General features: G+C 48.2%; 2 protein-coding genes across 2 annotated transcripts; one reads left to right on the forward strand and one right to left on the reverse strand.

Moving 5' to 3' along the window:
* The first annotated feature begins 3,276 nt into the window (after positions 1-3,276).
* Positions 3,277-4,853, forward strand: LOC123504747. Its single transcript, XM_045255516.1, has 2 exons — positions 3,277-3,630; positions 3,780-4,853. Exons 1-2 carry the CDS (start codon positions 3,501-3,503, stop codon positions 4,265-4,267), a joined length of 618 nt encoding a protein of 205 aa, XP_045111451.1. The 5' UTR covers positions 3,277-3,500; the 3' UTR covers positions 4,268-4,853.
* Positions 4,854-15,035: 10,182 nt separating this feature from the next.
* LOC123504871 lies at positions 15,036-15,782 on the reverse strand. The gene is made up of 3 exons (XM_045255776.1): positions 15,656-15,782; positions 15,311-15,572; positions 15,036-15,138 (listed from the first exon to the last, which is right to left on the reverse strand). The coding sequence occupies exons 1-3, from the start codon at positions 15,780-15,782 to the stop codon at positions 15,036-15,038; spliced, it is 492 nt and encodes a 163-aa protein (XP_045111711.1).
* Between the last annotated feature and the right edge of the window lie 604 nt (positions 15,783-16,386).

The raw sequence follows: 16,386 nt of genomic DNA on the forward strand, positions 1-16,386 counted from the left end.
CCATATAATGAAAGGGTAATCCAATATTTCTAATCAAATTATATATTTTTCCAAACATCTTGTCAATATGAGCCTCAAACTGCCCATGGTCTTGTATTATCACTCCCAAATCATTTTCCTTTTCCACCTTTCTCAACACTACTCCTTCACCCATCTTATATAACCCTCTTGGCCGTCTTCCACTCTTCCCCATCTCCATTACAAGACTTGCTCAGATTAAATTCCATCTCCCACCTCATGCTCCACTACCAAATCCTATCTAGATCTGCATGTAAAATTTCACAATCTTCTTCACTCTTCACACACCTACACAATTTCGCATCATCCGCAAACAAATTAATATAACTGTTTACTCCCTCTTGCATATCATTAATATAGACAAGGAAAAGTATTGGTGCCATCACTGAACCTTGTGGGACTCCACTCTCCACCACCAACCAGTCCGACTTTGCATCCCTTATTACCGTTCTCATCTCCCTACATCTCAAATAGTTTTCCATCCATTTTAATAATTTTCCCTTCAATCCTCCATAAATCTCTAATTTCCATAGCAGTCTCATGTGAGGTACCTTGTCAAAAGCCTTTTTCAAATCCAAATATACACAGTCCATCCATCCCTCTCTCTCTTGTATTTTATCAACCACTCTTGAATAAAAGCTCAGTAGATTCGTTAAACATGACCACCTTTTCCTAAAGCCAAATTGATGATCTGATAATAACTTATGATCCTCCGAGAACCGTATCCAATATTTCTTTATCACCCTTTCACAAATCTTAGCGATCACACTTGTTAAAGACACAGGTCTATAGTGAAGAGGCTCTTCCTTACTGCCTCCCATATAAATGGGCACCACTTCAGCTTTTTTCCACTCCACCAGTACTTCCCTCGTTTCTAATGAGCATCTTATAATGTCATATAATGGATTTATAAATTCTTCTCTACATTCCTTCAATAATTTACCTGAAACTTCATCTGGTCCCATCGCTTTATCATCTTTAAGTTCCTCCAACATTTTGTATAACTCCTTTTTAGGTATCTTAATGTCATCCATGTGCACATTTCCTTCTTCATTTTGAGGCTTTACAAACATTGTTTCTTTAGTAAATACTTATTGAAACCTATTATTTAGCAATTCCGCGATATTCTTAGGGTCATCTACTATCCCTTTCTCTCCTTTTAATCTTCCAATGGACTCTCTCTTTTTAAGTTTACCATTTATGAACTTGTAAAACAATTTTGGATGTTCCTTACTCTTGTCTACAATATCTTTTTCAAATTTTCTTTCTTCCTCCCTCCTTACCTTCACATACTCATTTCTCGCCACTCTATAATTCTCCTTATTTAGTATGTTCCTGTTCTTTTTCCATCTTTTCCAAGCCACATCTCTCTTTTCTTTAGCCTTAATACAAGTTGCATTAAACCAATCCTTTCTTCCTTCCTCTTTTGGTTTATACTTTGGTACAAATTTCATAACTCCTTCTTTATAATATTTCATAAAGATCTCATAGTTTTTTGCACTTTTCTGATTTGTAACATCTCCCAATCTAATGTTTTAAAAAAAAATTTCAAATTTTCTGTGTCCATCTTTCTATAATTCAATCTACCACTCCTGTATGTCTCACCTCTCCTTCGCTGTGTTATTGCCATCTGCATTTCCATAATCACATGATCACTCTTCCCCAATGGACATTTATATTGTATATCCCAACATAGGTACACTTCTCATTGTTACGTTCACCGGTTAAACTGGTAAGATTGGCATCGGAGAGCCGGTGAACAATAACAATAAAAAAAAAACACTGCAGGTTCAACTGGTGAGGAAATGCAAAAGGGGGTCACTTTAACAAGCTATTTTAATAACCCATAATGAAATTGACACATATATAACAAGAAACATGAAACACAGATATATAACATGAAACACAGGAAAATGACATACACATATACATATAACACAGTAATAAATACAACAATAAAGAACCCAACTTAATACCTAACAATAATCCTAATCCTATATAGAGGCAATGTGGAAAACACGGACGAGGGGAAGTGATACTTATGCGGTGTCGCAGTGGTGAAATGCTGGGTGATGGTTGATCCCACGGTAGACCCAAGAGGCGTTGTGTTCACTGGTTGAGGCTTGGATCTCAACTGCCAATCCAGAAAGCCAAGAGCTGGCTCAACACTTTCGGTTGAGTCGAAAGGGGCCGCGTGAATCCAACTTCGGGACAGTAGCGGGGCTTCATGAAACGGTGACGTGGAGGGTTCATGAAACGGTGGCGTGGAAGGTTCACGAGACGGTGACGTGGAAGGAGAGGCGGAGAGGTGGCGAACGAGGTAACAAGTGGAGGCGGTGATGGTAGTGGAGTATGTTACGGGCGGGCCGTAACATTTCCTCCCCCCTAAGACCTCCGTAATGGGCTCATGAAGGAGGTGAGACGGGAGATCTTGATAAGGCGTCGGCGATGATGTTGTCCACCCCCTTGATATGGTCACTTGTAGATGGAAGGGGCGGGAGTGATCCGGCGTCCAGACCACTGGTTCCGAGGAGAGAAACGCCTTTAGGTGTTGGAAGGCTTGGTCACAGGTCGGGGTCCAGTGGAAGGGGACGGAAGTGCTGATAAGGTCCGTCAGGGGGACGGCCAGGGTGGAGAAGTTCTTACAGAAGCGTCTGTAAAAACCAGCCATCCCCAAGAACCTCATGAGAGCTTTCCTGGTGGTAGGAACAGGGAAGCCAAGGATGGCCTCCACGTTAGCTCTCTTGGGGTGAACCTTGCCGTTCCCCACAACATGTCCCAGGTAGACCACCGTAGATTTCCCGAAGGTGGACTTGGCCAGGTTGATTGTAAGCCCAGCTTCCTGCAACCGACCCATCAGCCTCCGAAGACGGGTCAGATGTGACGCCCAGTCATCCGCAGTCACCACCAGGTCGTCCAGATATGCAGATGTTCCCTCCAAGTCCTGAGTGATGTAATTTATATCCCTCTAAAAGGTGGCAGGAGCATTAGACAAGCCAAAGGGCATCACTGTGTATTGGTATAGTCCGAAGGGGGTGATGAAGGCGGATATTATTTGGGCCTCGTCTGAGAGGGGAATCTGGTAGTAACCTTTAAGCAAGTCTATAGTGGTTACAAATTTGGCTACTCCTATACTATCTATAAGGTCCTCTATCAAGGGCAATGGGTAAGAGTCTGGCACCGTCACTTTATTTAATTTCCTAGCTTTGTTAAGTGGAGAATGAAAGCTAATGCCCTTGTTTTTACTACTCTTCACAGTTTGCAATACGGCAGAATGAAAAACAGTGACTTGGCCCATGCCAGATCCCTACTTTCCATCACTGTATGTCTTGCTGCATATGAATACTTGAAGAAACCAAGGAAATCCAAAAAGGAAAACATGGGTGAAATCCTGGATGGCAAGAAAAGAAAGGAGTGTCTACAACAACTTAGTAGCAGAAATAGTACTTGAAGATACTCAGGGGTTCTTTGATTTCCACTGAATGCCCAAAGAGTGCTTCAATGAACTTCTCCAACTCGTATCTCCGTTGATTGAGAAGCAGGATACCAAACTCCGGAAAGCAATACCAGCCCAGCAACGCCTGTCTGTCATGCTCTGGTACTTAGCTACAGGTAAGGCTTTTGACCTGGGTTCAGTTCTGCGTCCATTGCTGGTATTTTAGTTCACAAATTAAGAAAATATGTTAAGCATTATGAATATATCTCTGGGAATTAAGACCCTTGTTATTGAAGCTACTTAAATCGTAATTTTCTCCTTTCAGGTGAATCACGGAGATCCTTGGAGTTCCAGTACCGAATCAGCCATAATATAATATCAGAAATTATTCCACAAGTCTGTAGAGCTCTACGTGCAGTTCTTAAGGACAAGTACTTGAATTTGCCAACAACTACAGACCAGTGGGAAAATGTAGCAAGTGAATATTATAGGCTGTGGAACTTCCCATTGTGTATAGGGGCCATGGATGGAAAACGGTTCCTTGTGAGGAAACCACCCAATTCTGGCTCCGAGTATTATGACTATAAGTTACACCACAGTATCATCATGCTTGCTGTAGTTGATGCGCACTATAATTTCTTATATGTGGATGTGGGTACCCAAGGTCGTGTTAGTGATGCAGGTGTATGGGATCGCTGTTCACTTAACAACTATCTACAGGAGAACAAGCTGCAAGTGCCTGATTCCACAGTATTGCCGTTTACTACCTCCAAGTCCCCTTATGTTCTCGTTGGGGATGATGCATTTCATTAAAAACATTTCTCATGAAGCCTTATGCAGGTAAAGATGTACCAATGCTTGAAAAATTTTTCAATTATAGACTTTCGCGTGCACGACGTGTAGCTGAAAATGCTTTTGGTCTTTTGACATCAAAATTTAGAGTATTTTTGCAGCCCATTATTTCAAAGCCAGAGTATGTCAAAGATATAATTTTTGCTGCTGTGGGAAGACACTGAGAGAGGTGTGATGAGGCTAGGATCATGGGAGGAGTTGCAAGGCAGGGGAGTTGGAAGGCTGGAGGCAACTGCTAGGAACCCAACCCAGGAGGCTAAAAGAGTTACAGACACCTTCAAGGAGTATTTCATGAACAGAGGAAGGGTAGATTGGCAGGAAAGAATGGCGCTGTATCATTGAAAGGAAGACACTTATTGTAAGCCCTATTGTCTTTAATCTTAATACTAACTTTACCGATGTGTATGACAGCAATTTCAGTAGAAGTAATAATAGTAGTAGTAGTAACATTATTTAGTAGTTCAGCAGTGGCACCCCAATTGTGTTTCTTCATCTTTTAAAAAGACACTAGTACTATGTTCAAAGAAATATAAACCAAAATGCCTTTTCCATTGTTTTATTTATAAAAGTTATGTTTAAGTTTCACCTTGATTACATTCATTCATACTTTCAAAAATGAGACTTTGTACTTTGGTTACAAGCCTGTCCTTTATATATTTTTTATTATCTGGAATATACTGGAATATATTGAGGTTTACTGTCACATCATAGCGTGACTTGGGCAAAGTTTCTTGCTTTGCACTCTCATGCCATGCATCAATTTTATGAATGCATGTCATGAGAATGCTTTGTAACTCGTCATTGTTCTCATTCTTCCTCTTCCGCGCAACCTTGGGAGTGGATGCTTGAAGGCTGGGATGGGGTGATGGTGATGAAGATGATGATGATGATGATGATGATGATGATGATGATGTTGAAGGTCCACGTTGAACAGTGTCGCTTATTTCTGATGTACTTGGAAGGCGACAAGCAATATTAGAGGAGTCCACGTACAAGACCGCTTCATGAGGCCAAGAAGCAGCATCTAAAGGATTCTGGAATAATTATAAGACACATATATATCTTGCAGTGACCCTTAGGACGAGACACACATAAGTGGAGTATGAAGTGGCAGATGGAGTTTAACATAAACAAAAGTCATGTAATGTGAATGGGCAGAAGTAAATACAGATCATATAAGAACTATCAACTGGGAACAAAGAAAATAACTGAAGTCAGTGAAGAAAAGGACCTGGGAGTGATTGTAAAAAATAACTTATCACCGGAAAAAAAAACATATTAACCAAATACAGGCAACCCCCGTTTAACGAAGGTTCACACAACGAAATTTCGCTATAACGAAGGTTTCATTTTACTACCATCTGCTCGTTTAACGAACACCAAACTCGTTTTAACGAAGTTTTAACCAGGTAATTTTTTTCAAAATTTGAAAGCCCCACTGTATCATGGTACATAAGTTTTGTATGCAGTACCATGATGCACACTTTGTTTACATTCCACAGGTTGCCGGTTAGTGTATTTCCCGTTTCACTCTCCCTCCCTTCATAAAGTTAAGATCAACAACATTATAAAGTTACGTACATACATACATTAGTGTACATTATAATGACTTAAACTAAACTACCTAAATGTTTAACTTCATAATTTTTACTTTCATTAAACCTTTTACTGTACTATGATGCACTCTCACTTTGCTTACTCTCAATGGAAGTTCAAATCAGGGGTTAAACTTGTTATAATCGGTTCACTTAACGAAGTTTCGCTTAACGAAGTGTTTTTTAGGAATGTAACCCCTTCGTTAAACGGGGGTTGCCTGTATTTGGAGATTTACAATATGCTCCAAAGTATGGGACTTGCATTTCACTATTTAGACGACAACATAGTAAGGAAAATATTGATCACCTTAATTAGACCACAGTTAGAATATGCAATAGTGATTTGGTCGCCACATTTGAAGAAGCATGTGAGGAAACTGGAAAGAGTGCAGCAATTGGGAACGAGAATGATACCAGGTTTTAAGGAGGTGCCTAATGAGAAGAGACTAAGAAGACTGCAATTAACCACACTGGAAGAAAGAAGAATGAGGGGAGATATGATAACAACGTTTAAAATAGTACATGGAGTGGACATCCTGGATGGAGAGGAGTTGATTAGGATATCTTCCACTAATTATCTGGAATTTGATGGGCAAATAGGTAAATACACACCACCGTTCTCACACAGCCACAATCTCGCTCCATTCACTCCTGTCAAGCACAATCATCCTACTATGCTCTAGTGTCAGCCCTCTTCCCTATACAGCTAACCTTTAGAAGAGTTATTGAGGATATAATGAGCACCCGTGGCAAAGCACAGCATAACGTATGCCCTCAACTTTAATCTTTGATGAGCAGGAAATTAACAGTGCTATAAATATAAAGGGAGAAAGACAAGGAATAAATTAATAATAGGTATCAACATTATATTAAACTAACCTTATCTTCTGGTGGTAGCTCAAAGCTTGGCTCACTTTTTGTTGCTGCAGTGTAAATGGGTGTCAAAAAGGAGCAGGCCTCAAAGTACTCCCATTTACATGAGGTGTTGCCAGCAGCACCACTTGGTGTTTTTTCTATTTTCCTCAATAATTTCTGAAACTGGCCTCTCAAGTACTGGAATTTGGCAACCATGGCATCTGAAATGTTAGTAACGAAAATTAATATACGACCAGACAATTTCCAATGATACAGAAATGTCAAATCTGTTAATCTAACACACCTAACATTACCTAACCTATCCTATGCTAATCTAGCTGTGTTAAACTAGGGCAAAAACAAGGCAAGGTTTTATCTCTGACAAACATTTGTGTAGGGACAATTAAATATGATATTATCCCATACAAACTCTCAAACAAACTTCATTATTTAGTTTGAACTCTACACATACAAATGATTTTCATAAGTACTGTTGTCCTTGAATATCTATCTGATATATATATATATATATATATATATATATATATATATATATATATATATATATATATATATATATATATATATATATATATATATATATATGCGACCCTCCTTCAGCTTCTTCTTCAGGGAGGGAACGCCTTACAATCTTCTCGGGATTCGGGACGTGTGTGTCGGGGAGAAGGGCTTTACCTGGGTGGCGCGGCTCGGCTGGGGTGGAGCGGCGGGCAGATCGCTCTCTCAGGCCTGGCTGTCTGCTTCTATAGCACCCACTCTCACTCAGCTCAGTCACACAGAATGGGGAGAAGGAAACGCTTCTTCCTTATTTCTCTATATTACAGCAACTATACACGAGTCACCGGGAACAGGTGGTGGCGGCACACAGGACGGGGCAGGGGGCGGCAACAAAGTACGGGTAACACTTTGTTAGTTCGTCAGGCACTTCACTGTCTCTCTGTCTCTCGTTCACTCTCTGACTGCTCCCCAGAGTACGACTTGTTCCTTCGAGGTCTCTTGCTACACTCCTGTCCTCTGTTCTCGTCGGTGCCACACAGTGCCCCACAGACCACGCCTCCTGTGCCGTCGCACCTGCCAGGCAATGTCCTTACGAGTCTATTTCAGCTTATTAGGTAACGCTATCTACCTTAACCGCTAATTACCAATATATCCCTGATAATGCTGGCTACAAGCAATTCACACATGCATGCCTTATTTACACGGTACCGTATGACAATTATCCCAGGGCTGGCCAGTGCCCTCACCCATACACACACACACACACACACACACTCTTATCTCCCGTGACCTCCGGGGTCACATCTCCTCCGTCATGGAGGCCTAGCTCAGCGTCCCTTCCATTAAGGTGTGACAGTTTCATAAACACGAGCAACCAACACCTCGCTCACCCTTTAGCTAAAGTCTGCACATATGTACTCATATGTACTACCCATATGTACTCTCTTATGACGCTGCTCCACACTCACACAGGCACACGTACATATCTGGGAGGCTGCTGCAATACACCTTCGCAACACTGCCCCCTCCCACATAAATAGTCGTCTCGACTATTTCCCTAGTCTCGTCCTCCACATTTTACATCCTAGCTACTCAAATCTGTTTCCTCATCTAGAATATAGTCCTGCAATCTCCGTGGTGGTCGACGCTGGCGGGTGGGCGGCGGGCGGCGGCTGGCGGTGAGTCACCCACTCCTGACTCAGCTTCTTCATCCCCGCTCGTCCCGCTCCACCGTCCTCGCTGCCCACGAGGCCGGCGTCAGGCCCCGTTACGTCCTCTGCTACTATAGCAAGGGCAGCTTCCTCCTCCTCACTGCTGCTGTCACACGGGGCTTGGCCCCAGGTGAACCTTCCCGGCCCGTGGTATCTCCACAGTCGGTCAGCATGAATTATCTTGGGCTTCCCGCGTTGTCCTCGACGAATACGGAAGGTTACCTCCGACACCTTCTCGATGACAGTGTATGGCCCCTCCCAGGGGCTCTGCAGCTTCGGTGAGAGACCTTTCCGCCGGCGGGGGTTGTAAAGCCACACCTTGTCGCCAACTGCAAACTCAGCCGCGCGACTTCCCCGGTCATAGCGGTGCCTCATGGCCTCGCCTGCCAGCTTAAGTCGTCCTCGCACCTGATGATGAGCCTCCACTAGCCGCTCCTGCAGTGCTATGGCGTAGTCCGTGGCCACAGTAGGCAGTTCTTCATCTGGAGGGCGTCCTGTTGTCAAGTCCACCGGCAGGCGAAGCTCCCGGCCCATCATAAGCCGGGCCGGCGTGTAGGTGGTGGCCTCGTGCGCGGCAGACCTGTATGCCATGAGCAGAGCGGGAAGCTTCCGGTCCCACTCTGTCTGTCCCTCTGTACAGTATTTGGCCAGTTCCTGAGCCAGTGTCCTGTTGAAGCGCTCCACCATCCCGTCAGACTGCGGCCTCAGTGGTGTTGTCCTCGTCTTCCGCAGGCCCATTAGCTGGCAACACTCGCCGAATACCTCCGACTCAAACTCGCGGCCTTGATCGGAATGCAGCTCTCCAGGCACACCAAACCTGGTGAAGAACTGCTCCACCAGTACCTCTGCTACAGTCACTGCTTCATGGTTCGGCAGTGCGTACGCCTCGGGCCATTTCGTGAAGTAGTCCATGGCAACACAGATGTAACGATTGCCAGCTGCAGTCGCGGGTAGCGGCCCCACGATGTCTACTGCTACTCGCTCCATCGGGGCTCCCACCTGATACAGCTGTAGCGGCGCTCTACCCTTCCGTGCTGGTCCCTTCTTGGCGTTACAGGTGTCACACACTCGGCACCATTCTTGTACATCCTTGCGCATCCCCAGCCAGTAGAACCGCTGTCGTAGACGACTGAGTGTCTTCTTCACTCCTAGATGCCCACTGGCGACGCCCTCATGCATCTCCCGCATCAGGCTAGCTCTCATATCACGAGGAATGACTGTCTGCCAGTACATCATCCCTCCGTCAGGTGTCAGCCACTTCTTCACCAGTACTCCTCTACTCAATTTCAGCGTGTCCCACTGCCTCCAGTAGAATCTCGTAGCTGGGCTCAGGGCTGCCACTTCTTGCTCGCCAGGGCGACCTTGACCTTCCTCCAGCCACTTTACTACTGGGTGGAGATCCGGGTCCTTCCTCTGCGCCTCCTGCAGAAGCGTGTCTCCGTCACCCTCCGCGCCATGGACTCGTGTCAGCCTGCAGACTTCTTCTGGCTCCTTCCTGCTGCAATGGTGACACTCAGGCTCACATGGACGTCTGCTGAGGCTGTCAGCGTTCTTGTGGACTCTCCCAGGGCGATGCTCGACGCAGTAATCGTACTGCTCCAGCCTGCCGATCCACCTCGCCAACTGCCCCTCAGGATTCTTCATCGTCTTCAACCACCGCAGGGCTGCGTGGTCCGTCCTCACAGTAAACTTTGCCCCATACAGGTACGGGTGAAAGTTTTCTAGACTCTTCACCACCGCCAGAAGTTCCTTCCGCGTGACACAGTAATTTCTCTCCGCGTGACTGAACTTGTTACTGTAGTACGCCACCACATGCTCGCGTCCGTCCTTCAGCTGCGACAGCACCGCTCCCACGCCCTCAGCACTAGCGTCACAATCCACGACGTACGGGCAAGCGGGGTCCGGGTATGGCAGCACAGGAGCGTTCACCAGCGCCTCCTTCAGCCGCTCAAAGGCTGTCTGACACCCAGCATCCCAGCAAAATCGGGCCCCTTTTCTTGTCAGGTGGTGCAGGGGCGCCGCTATGCTGGCGAAGTCCTTCACGAACCTACGATAGTACGTGCACAGGCCCACGAAGCTCCTCACTTCGCCCACATTGGTCGGGACAGGCCACTCTGCCACAGCTCGCACCTTCAGTGGATCGGTGCGCACCCGTCCTCGCTGACGACATGCCCGAGGAAGGCACCTCCTGCTGGAACAACAGACACTTCTTCGGGCTAAGCTTCAGATTAGCTCTCCTCAACCGCAGAAGGACGTCCTCCAGCCTCTGCAGCTCCTCCTCGAAGGTGCGTCCGAAAACAACCACATCGTCCAGGTAGACGAGGGCAGTCTTCCACTGCAGGCCCTCCAGTACCCGCTCCATCAGCCTTTCAAAGGTCGCTGGTGCATTGCATAATCCGAAGGGCATGACGCGGAACTGCCATAGTCCCTGCCCAAAGGAGAATGCTGTCTTCTCTTTATCCTCGTCCGCCACCTCCACCTGATGATAGCCAGACTTCAGATCCAGAGTGGAGAACCAGCGGGCACCTGTCAGTGCATCCAGCGTGTCGTCAATCCTGGGTAGTGGATAGGAATCCTTCACCGTGACGTCGTTCAGGGCTCTGTAGTCTACACAGAGACGCGTCGACCCATCTTTCTTCTTCACCAAAACTACTGCAGAAGACCACGGGCTGTTCGATTTCTCGATCACACCTTGCGCCTGTAAGCCTCTCACCGCTTTCTCCATCTCCTGACGTCGAGCGGGAGGTATTCTTCGTGGTGCGTGCTTGATTGGGTGGCTGCCACTGGTATCGATGCGATGTTGAACCAGATTCGTGCAGCCCAGGTCCGTGTCTCCTTCGAGAAGACATCAGCGTACACGCACAGCATCCTCCGCAACTGTACTGCTTGCTCAGTGCTCAGACGCTCCATACTCTTCTGCAGCATCTCCCGTAGGTGCTCCGGCACACGTCTTCCGTCACCGTCCCTTTCAGCAGGCTGTATCGCGCTCCTCGCTGTCCGCCCGCTGGTGGCGGCCGGGTGCGCCGCGCTCCTCACCGCCCGCCCGCTGGTGGCGACCGGTGTTGCCACGCTCCCCGCTGCCCGCCCGGCTGGCAGCCGCTGCACCTCACCTGCTGGCTCCACTTGATCACCGCGCCCGCTCACCTCCCGGCGCCGTTGTTGCTCGCCCCTTGTCCTGCTCCCTGAGGCCAGGCCAGCAGACCGGGCGCTTGCTACCTGAGGGCAGGCGTCCTCGGGAGTAAGGGCACTTCCGTTTCATGTACTCTCAGCGTTCCTTTCCCGAAGTCGATACAAGCCCGGCCCTTCGTCAGGTAGTCGATACCCAGGAGGCAGGGTTCCTCCAGGTCAGCCACGTACACAGGTAGCTGCATCTCCTCGCCTCCCACCTCTATCCACGCCTCCACTGGTTCCCGCATCGCGCTGCAGTGCCCCGTCACTCCACACATCTTCTGTGGGGCAAGGGGGAGGTTCCTTGATGCGATGACACCCTTCCTGATGAGCGTCCTGTCCGCCCCAGTATCCACGGTAAGGCAACATGGTCGTCCATCAATCACGCCTTCAACCTGGGAGGTGAGGGCGGCAGCAGCTGCAGCGGCGACAGAGCGGCGGCCAGTTAGGGGGAGTGGGGCCTGGGTGATGACAGCTGGTGTGCGGCCCCGCTCCCCAGCCAGGCGGTGTTTCCCGCCCGCCTGCGTCTTCTGGGGGCAGGACTGAGAGAGGTGGCCCAGTTGGCCACAACCCCAGCAGCAGGGCTGGTACATGTACTGCCCCACCTGCTCGGCGGAATGAGACCGAGCGGGGGCTGGGGGCCGGCGACAATCTTGCTTCCTATGTCCCGTCTCCTTACAGTTCCAATATGCCCCTCTGAACGGCCTTGCTCTGCTTCTCCCTGGCCCGTCCTTCGCCCGGCTCCGTCGGTAGCGTTGGTTTCTTTCGGAGTCTGTCCTAGGTGATGACAGCTGGTGTGCGGCCCCGCTCCCCAGCCAGGCGGTGTTTCCCGCCCGCCTGCGTCTTCTGGGGGCAGGACTGAGAGAGGTGGCCCAGTTGGCCACAACCCCAGCAGCAGGGCTGGTACATGTACTGCCCCACCTGCTCGGCGGAATGAGACCGAGCGGGGGCTGGGGGCCGGCGACAATCTTGCTTCCTATGTCCCGTCTCCTTACAGTTCCAATATGCCCCTCTGAACGGCCTTGCTCTGCTTCTCCCTGGCCCGTCCTTCGCCCGGCTCCGTCGGTAGCGTTGGTTTCTTTCGGAGTCTGTCCTAGACCTCCCGGTGCTAGTCTTAACAAAGGACTCGAACTCCAGTGCCCGGGCAAGGGCCTCTTGCAGATTTGCAACATGCACCTAGTTCACGTAAATCTGCGATTGCGCGTCCTCCAGCGCATCAATGAACTGATCCCTCATCAGCAGCGTTGCAGTTTCTTCTGATGCCCGTGGGTACGCCTTACGCATTAGATGCTCCAAATCTTGTGCCAGCTGTTGTAACGTTTCTCCGCGTCCTCGAACTCGGGCCCGGAACCTCGCCCGATACACCTCTGCCTGGTACTGGTGTCCGTAGCGCCTCTCCAAGACGCCCACTACGTCGGTGTAGGACTCCTGTTGTGCAGGTGTTAACTGACTTAACACCTCCACAGCTGGCCCCTTCAAACTTGTCACAAGATTCAATACGCTTTGTATCTTACAATAAACACAGGGAAACGCCCCGGTGTTTCCCTTCAACCACACCAGAACATTTTGATGGTGCCAGCGGTACCAGGACAAGTTAGCTTGATACTTATTTCCTGATTTATTATATTTTTGTGGTGGTATATTTTCTAGATTACCTTATATTATTTACTTGGATGTGATTATCATACTTCTAACTATCTCCAGGACTTAATCTTAAATTTGATTGTTGCTAAGTTAACTTTGCTCATTTTTTTGTAATAAATTATGTTAAGGATTTAAATTCCTTTTCTTAATCTTTCCTTATTATTATATTTCAGTTCTCTTACACTCTTTCAACAGGGGATTATTCAAAGTTCATCCTCTCCCCACTGTTCTCCTGTTGCAATGGTAAGGAAACCAGACAAGTCCTACCGTATGGCTATTGACTACCGTCAGTTAAACTCCATCAATGTTTTCCATGCAGAACCCACTGGCAACATTACTGAAGACTTACATAAATTCTCAGGATCCAAGTATTTCAGCGAGTTGGATCTGTGTAAGGCTTATTATCAAGTACCTCTTACCGACAGGGCCAAAGCTCTCACTGCCTTTCCAACCCACCTTGGGTTAATGGAGTTTCGTCGTATGCCCTTCAGTCTCTCTACTGCCTGTGCTACCTATATTCGCCTCATGCGCCTTGTACTCGCTGGACTCTCCAACGTTTCCTTCTATTTTGATAATATTTTTGTCTATTCCAAGGACTGGCCTACACATCTTCAAGTTCTGCGAGGCATTCTTCAACGGCTGAGAGAACATCATCTCACCATCAAGCCATCTAAATGTCGTTTTGGTGTCTCCTCCATCCACTACCTCAGATTTATCATCGACGGGACAAACCTTTGCCCTCAACATGACAAGATGAAGGATATCTCTGCCATGCTCCCACCTGCCAACAAGAAGCTTCTCAAAGCTTTCCTTGGACTTGTATCATTTTATCGCATGTTTATTCCTCAGGTAGCTGAATACACCGGGCCCCTATCCGATCTTCTCAAGAAGGCTGTTCCTGAACCCTTGGTCTGGAGTGAAGATTTGTTGGTGTGGTTCGAACACCTAAAGAGCCAGTTGGTCTACCCACCAGTCCTCCGTCAGCCAAACCCAGATCTCGTCGTCGTTCTGAGAACTGATGCCTCTAGCCGCAGGATTGGAGCCATCCTTCTGCAGTACTACAACGACTGTCCCCATCCCATTGCCTACGCCAGCTGGAAGCTACTCGACCGTGAAATCCGTTACTCCACTGTCGAACACGAGTGCCTTGCAGTCATCTTTGCCATCAACAGGTTCGACTTCTACCTTTGCGGTAAGGAGTTCATCTTGGAGGTTGACCACAAGCATCTGTTATACCTGTCTACCTTCAAAGGCAAGAATGATAGACTGTTTTGTTGGGTCTTGTCTCTTCAGGCCTACAAATTCAGAGTTGTCCATGTAGCAGGAAAGGATAATCTAGATGCTGACTTGATAAGTAGATTCTGTTGATCCTATTAATATTGTGCAATCTACTTGCAGCAGATTCTTGTGTGGGGGGTCGTGTGAGGGAGATACGCCGTGCTGGCTTTTCCTCCCTTCGTAACTACCTTGCCTTGGTAGTTACTATACACTCTGCTGGCTTCGTTATACCCCCAGGCCAACCCTTGTTAAGTTTGGATCTCCGGTACCACAAGGCTTTGCTACTAGCCTTGGCTCCTCCCTTTCCGAGGCTACAATTGGATCCAGGTTTTGAAGCCAAGACAGACACCAGCACACCGTCCCTTGGTGAACACCTCGACTCCCTTTAAGCTGGTTCCTCGTCTCACGGGAAAAGCAGCCAGCCTGGGCTCCTGCTGCTTCTTTCCATACTTCCACCTGCTACCGCTGTCGTCTCCCTGCCACACTCCAGCTTCTGGATTTGACCTCCCGGCTTGTTGCTGAGTGGATCTTCACCGGTGCACCCAATGACTCAGCACGCCGTCTGTTTGCACACGACAGCAGTGGTTCGGTTGTGTATCATATTATCTCTTTAGTGTTAATACACTCATTCTGTTTTGTATTGTTTTCCTTTTCCAAAGGGCTAGTCCAATTATTCCTGGCATAACAACATATATTTTGAGGGCGAGAGATTGTGGCCTCCTGTTTTCCCTCACAGCCCCTCATCAGGCGGCCTTCCTGTGGTCAAGTCCATGGGCAGACGGAGCTCCCTGTTGCACATCAAACTTGCTGGGGCGTAGCCTGTGGCCTTGTGCTCTGCAGACCGGTATGCCATTAGCACATATGGCAGCCACAGGTCCCAGTCCTGCTGTGTGGTATCACAGTACTTGACAAGTTCCTCCTCTAGGGTCTGGTTGAACCTTTCCACAATCCCGTCACTCTGGCACCTCAATGGGGTGGTACGGGTCTTCTTCACACCTAGGACCTCACAGCATTCACAGAAGATTACTGACTTAAACTCCTGCCCCTGGTCTGAGTGCACCTCCTGTGGAACTCCAAACCTTGTGAAGAATTGAGTGACGAGGGCCTCTGCCACAGTGTTGCCTCGTGATCAGGGAGAGTGTATGCCTCAGACCACTTGGTAAAGTAATCCATCACTACACAGATGAACCAGTGGCCATGAGGCATGGCGAGTGAATGGACCAGCAATATTCTCTTCCACTCTATCCATCAGGGCGCCGGCCTGGTAAAGCTGCAGGAGGGCACAGGTCCTGTGGGCTGGGCCTCTCTTGGCAGCACAGGTGTGACAGCTGTGGCACCACTCTGTCTTATCATGCTGCATTCCCACCCAGTAGAATCTCTGGTGGAGGCAGCACAGGGTTATCCTCACCCCCAGGTGACCGCTGGTGACACCTTTGTGTACTTCACAGACGTGCTCCTTCTGTACTCCACGGGGAGCTACTGCCAGCCACCTTTTCTCGTCTCTGCGAGTGTTCGCCCACTGGTACCACAGAACCCCATCCTCCAGCCACAGTGCTAGCCACTGCTCCACAAGGTACTTGGTTGCAGGACTGTCTAGCACCACCACCTCTCAGCGCAGCCTCTCCACACTCTCCTCAAACCAGGCCACCATAGGTGCAAGGTCTGTGTCTTCTCACTGTAGCTTGGGCCAGTTTTTTTTATGCCCCTCATCCTTTTGACTAATCTGGACCCACCTGCAACACTCTCATCTCCCGGCACTGGCAATGAGCGCAGGCCGGCTCACAGGGGTGCTGGCTCAGGCTGTCTGCAT

The sequence above is a fragment of the Portunus trituberculatus genome, chromosome 17 (assembly GCF_017591435.1).
Source record: "Portunus trituberculatus isolate SZX2019 chromosome 17, ASM1759143v1, whole genome shotgun sequence".
NCBI lineage: Eukaryota > Metazoa > Arthropoda > Malacostraca > Decapoda > Portunidae > Portunus > Portunus trituberculatus.

What these genes read in the sequence shown, in the direction of transcription:
- LOC123504747 (XM_045255516.1), top strand. Translation starts at nt 3,501, where the DNA reads ATGCCCAAAGAGTGCTTCAATGAACTTCTCCAACTCGTATCTCCGTTG. An exon ending in GCTCTGGTACTTAGCTACAG is followed by an intron (nt 3,631 to 3,779) that starts GTAAGGCTTTTG and finishes TTCTCCTTTCAG; the next exon opens with GTGAATCACGGAGATCCTTG.
- LOC123504871 (XM_045255776.1), bottom strand. Translation starts at nt 15,782, where the DNA reads ATGCCTCATGGCCACTGGTTCATCTGTGTAGTGATGGATTACTTTACC. An exon ending in GTCACTCAATTCTTCACAAG is followed by an intron (nt 15,573 to 15,655) that starts GTTTGGAGTTCC and finishes GTGAGGTCCTAG; the next exon opens with GTGTGAAGAAGACCCGTACC. An exon ending in AGGCCGCCTGATGAGGGGCT is followed by an intron (nt 15,139 to 15,310) that starts GTGAGGGAAAAC and finishes GTGTGCAAACAG; the next exon opens with ACGGCGTGCTGAGTCATTGG.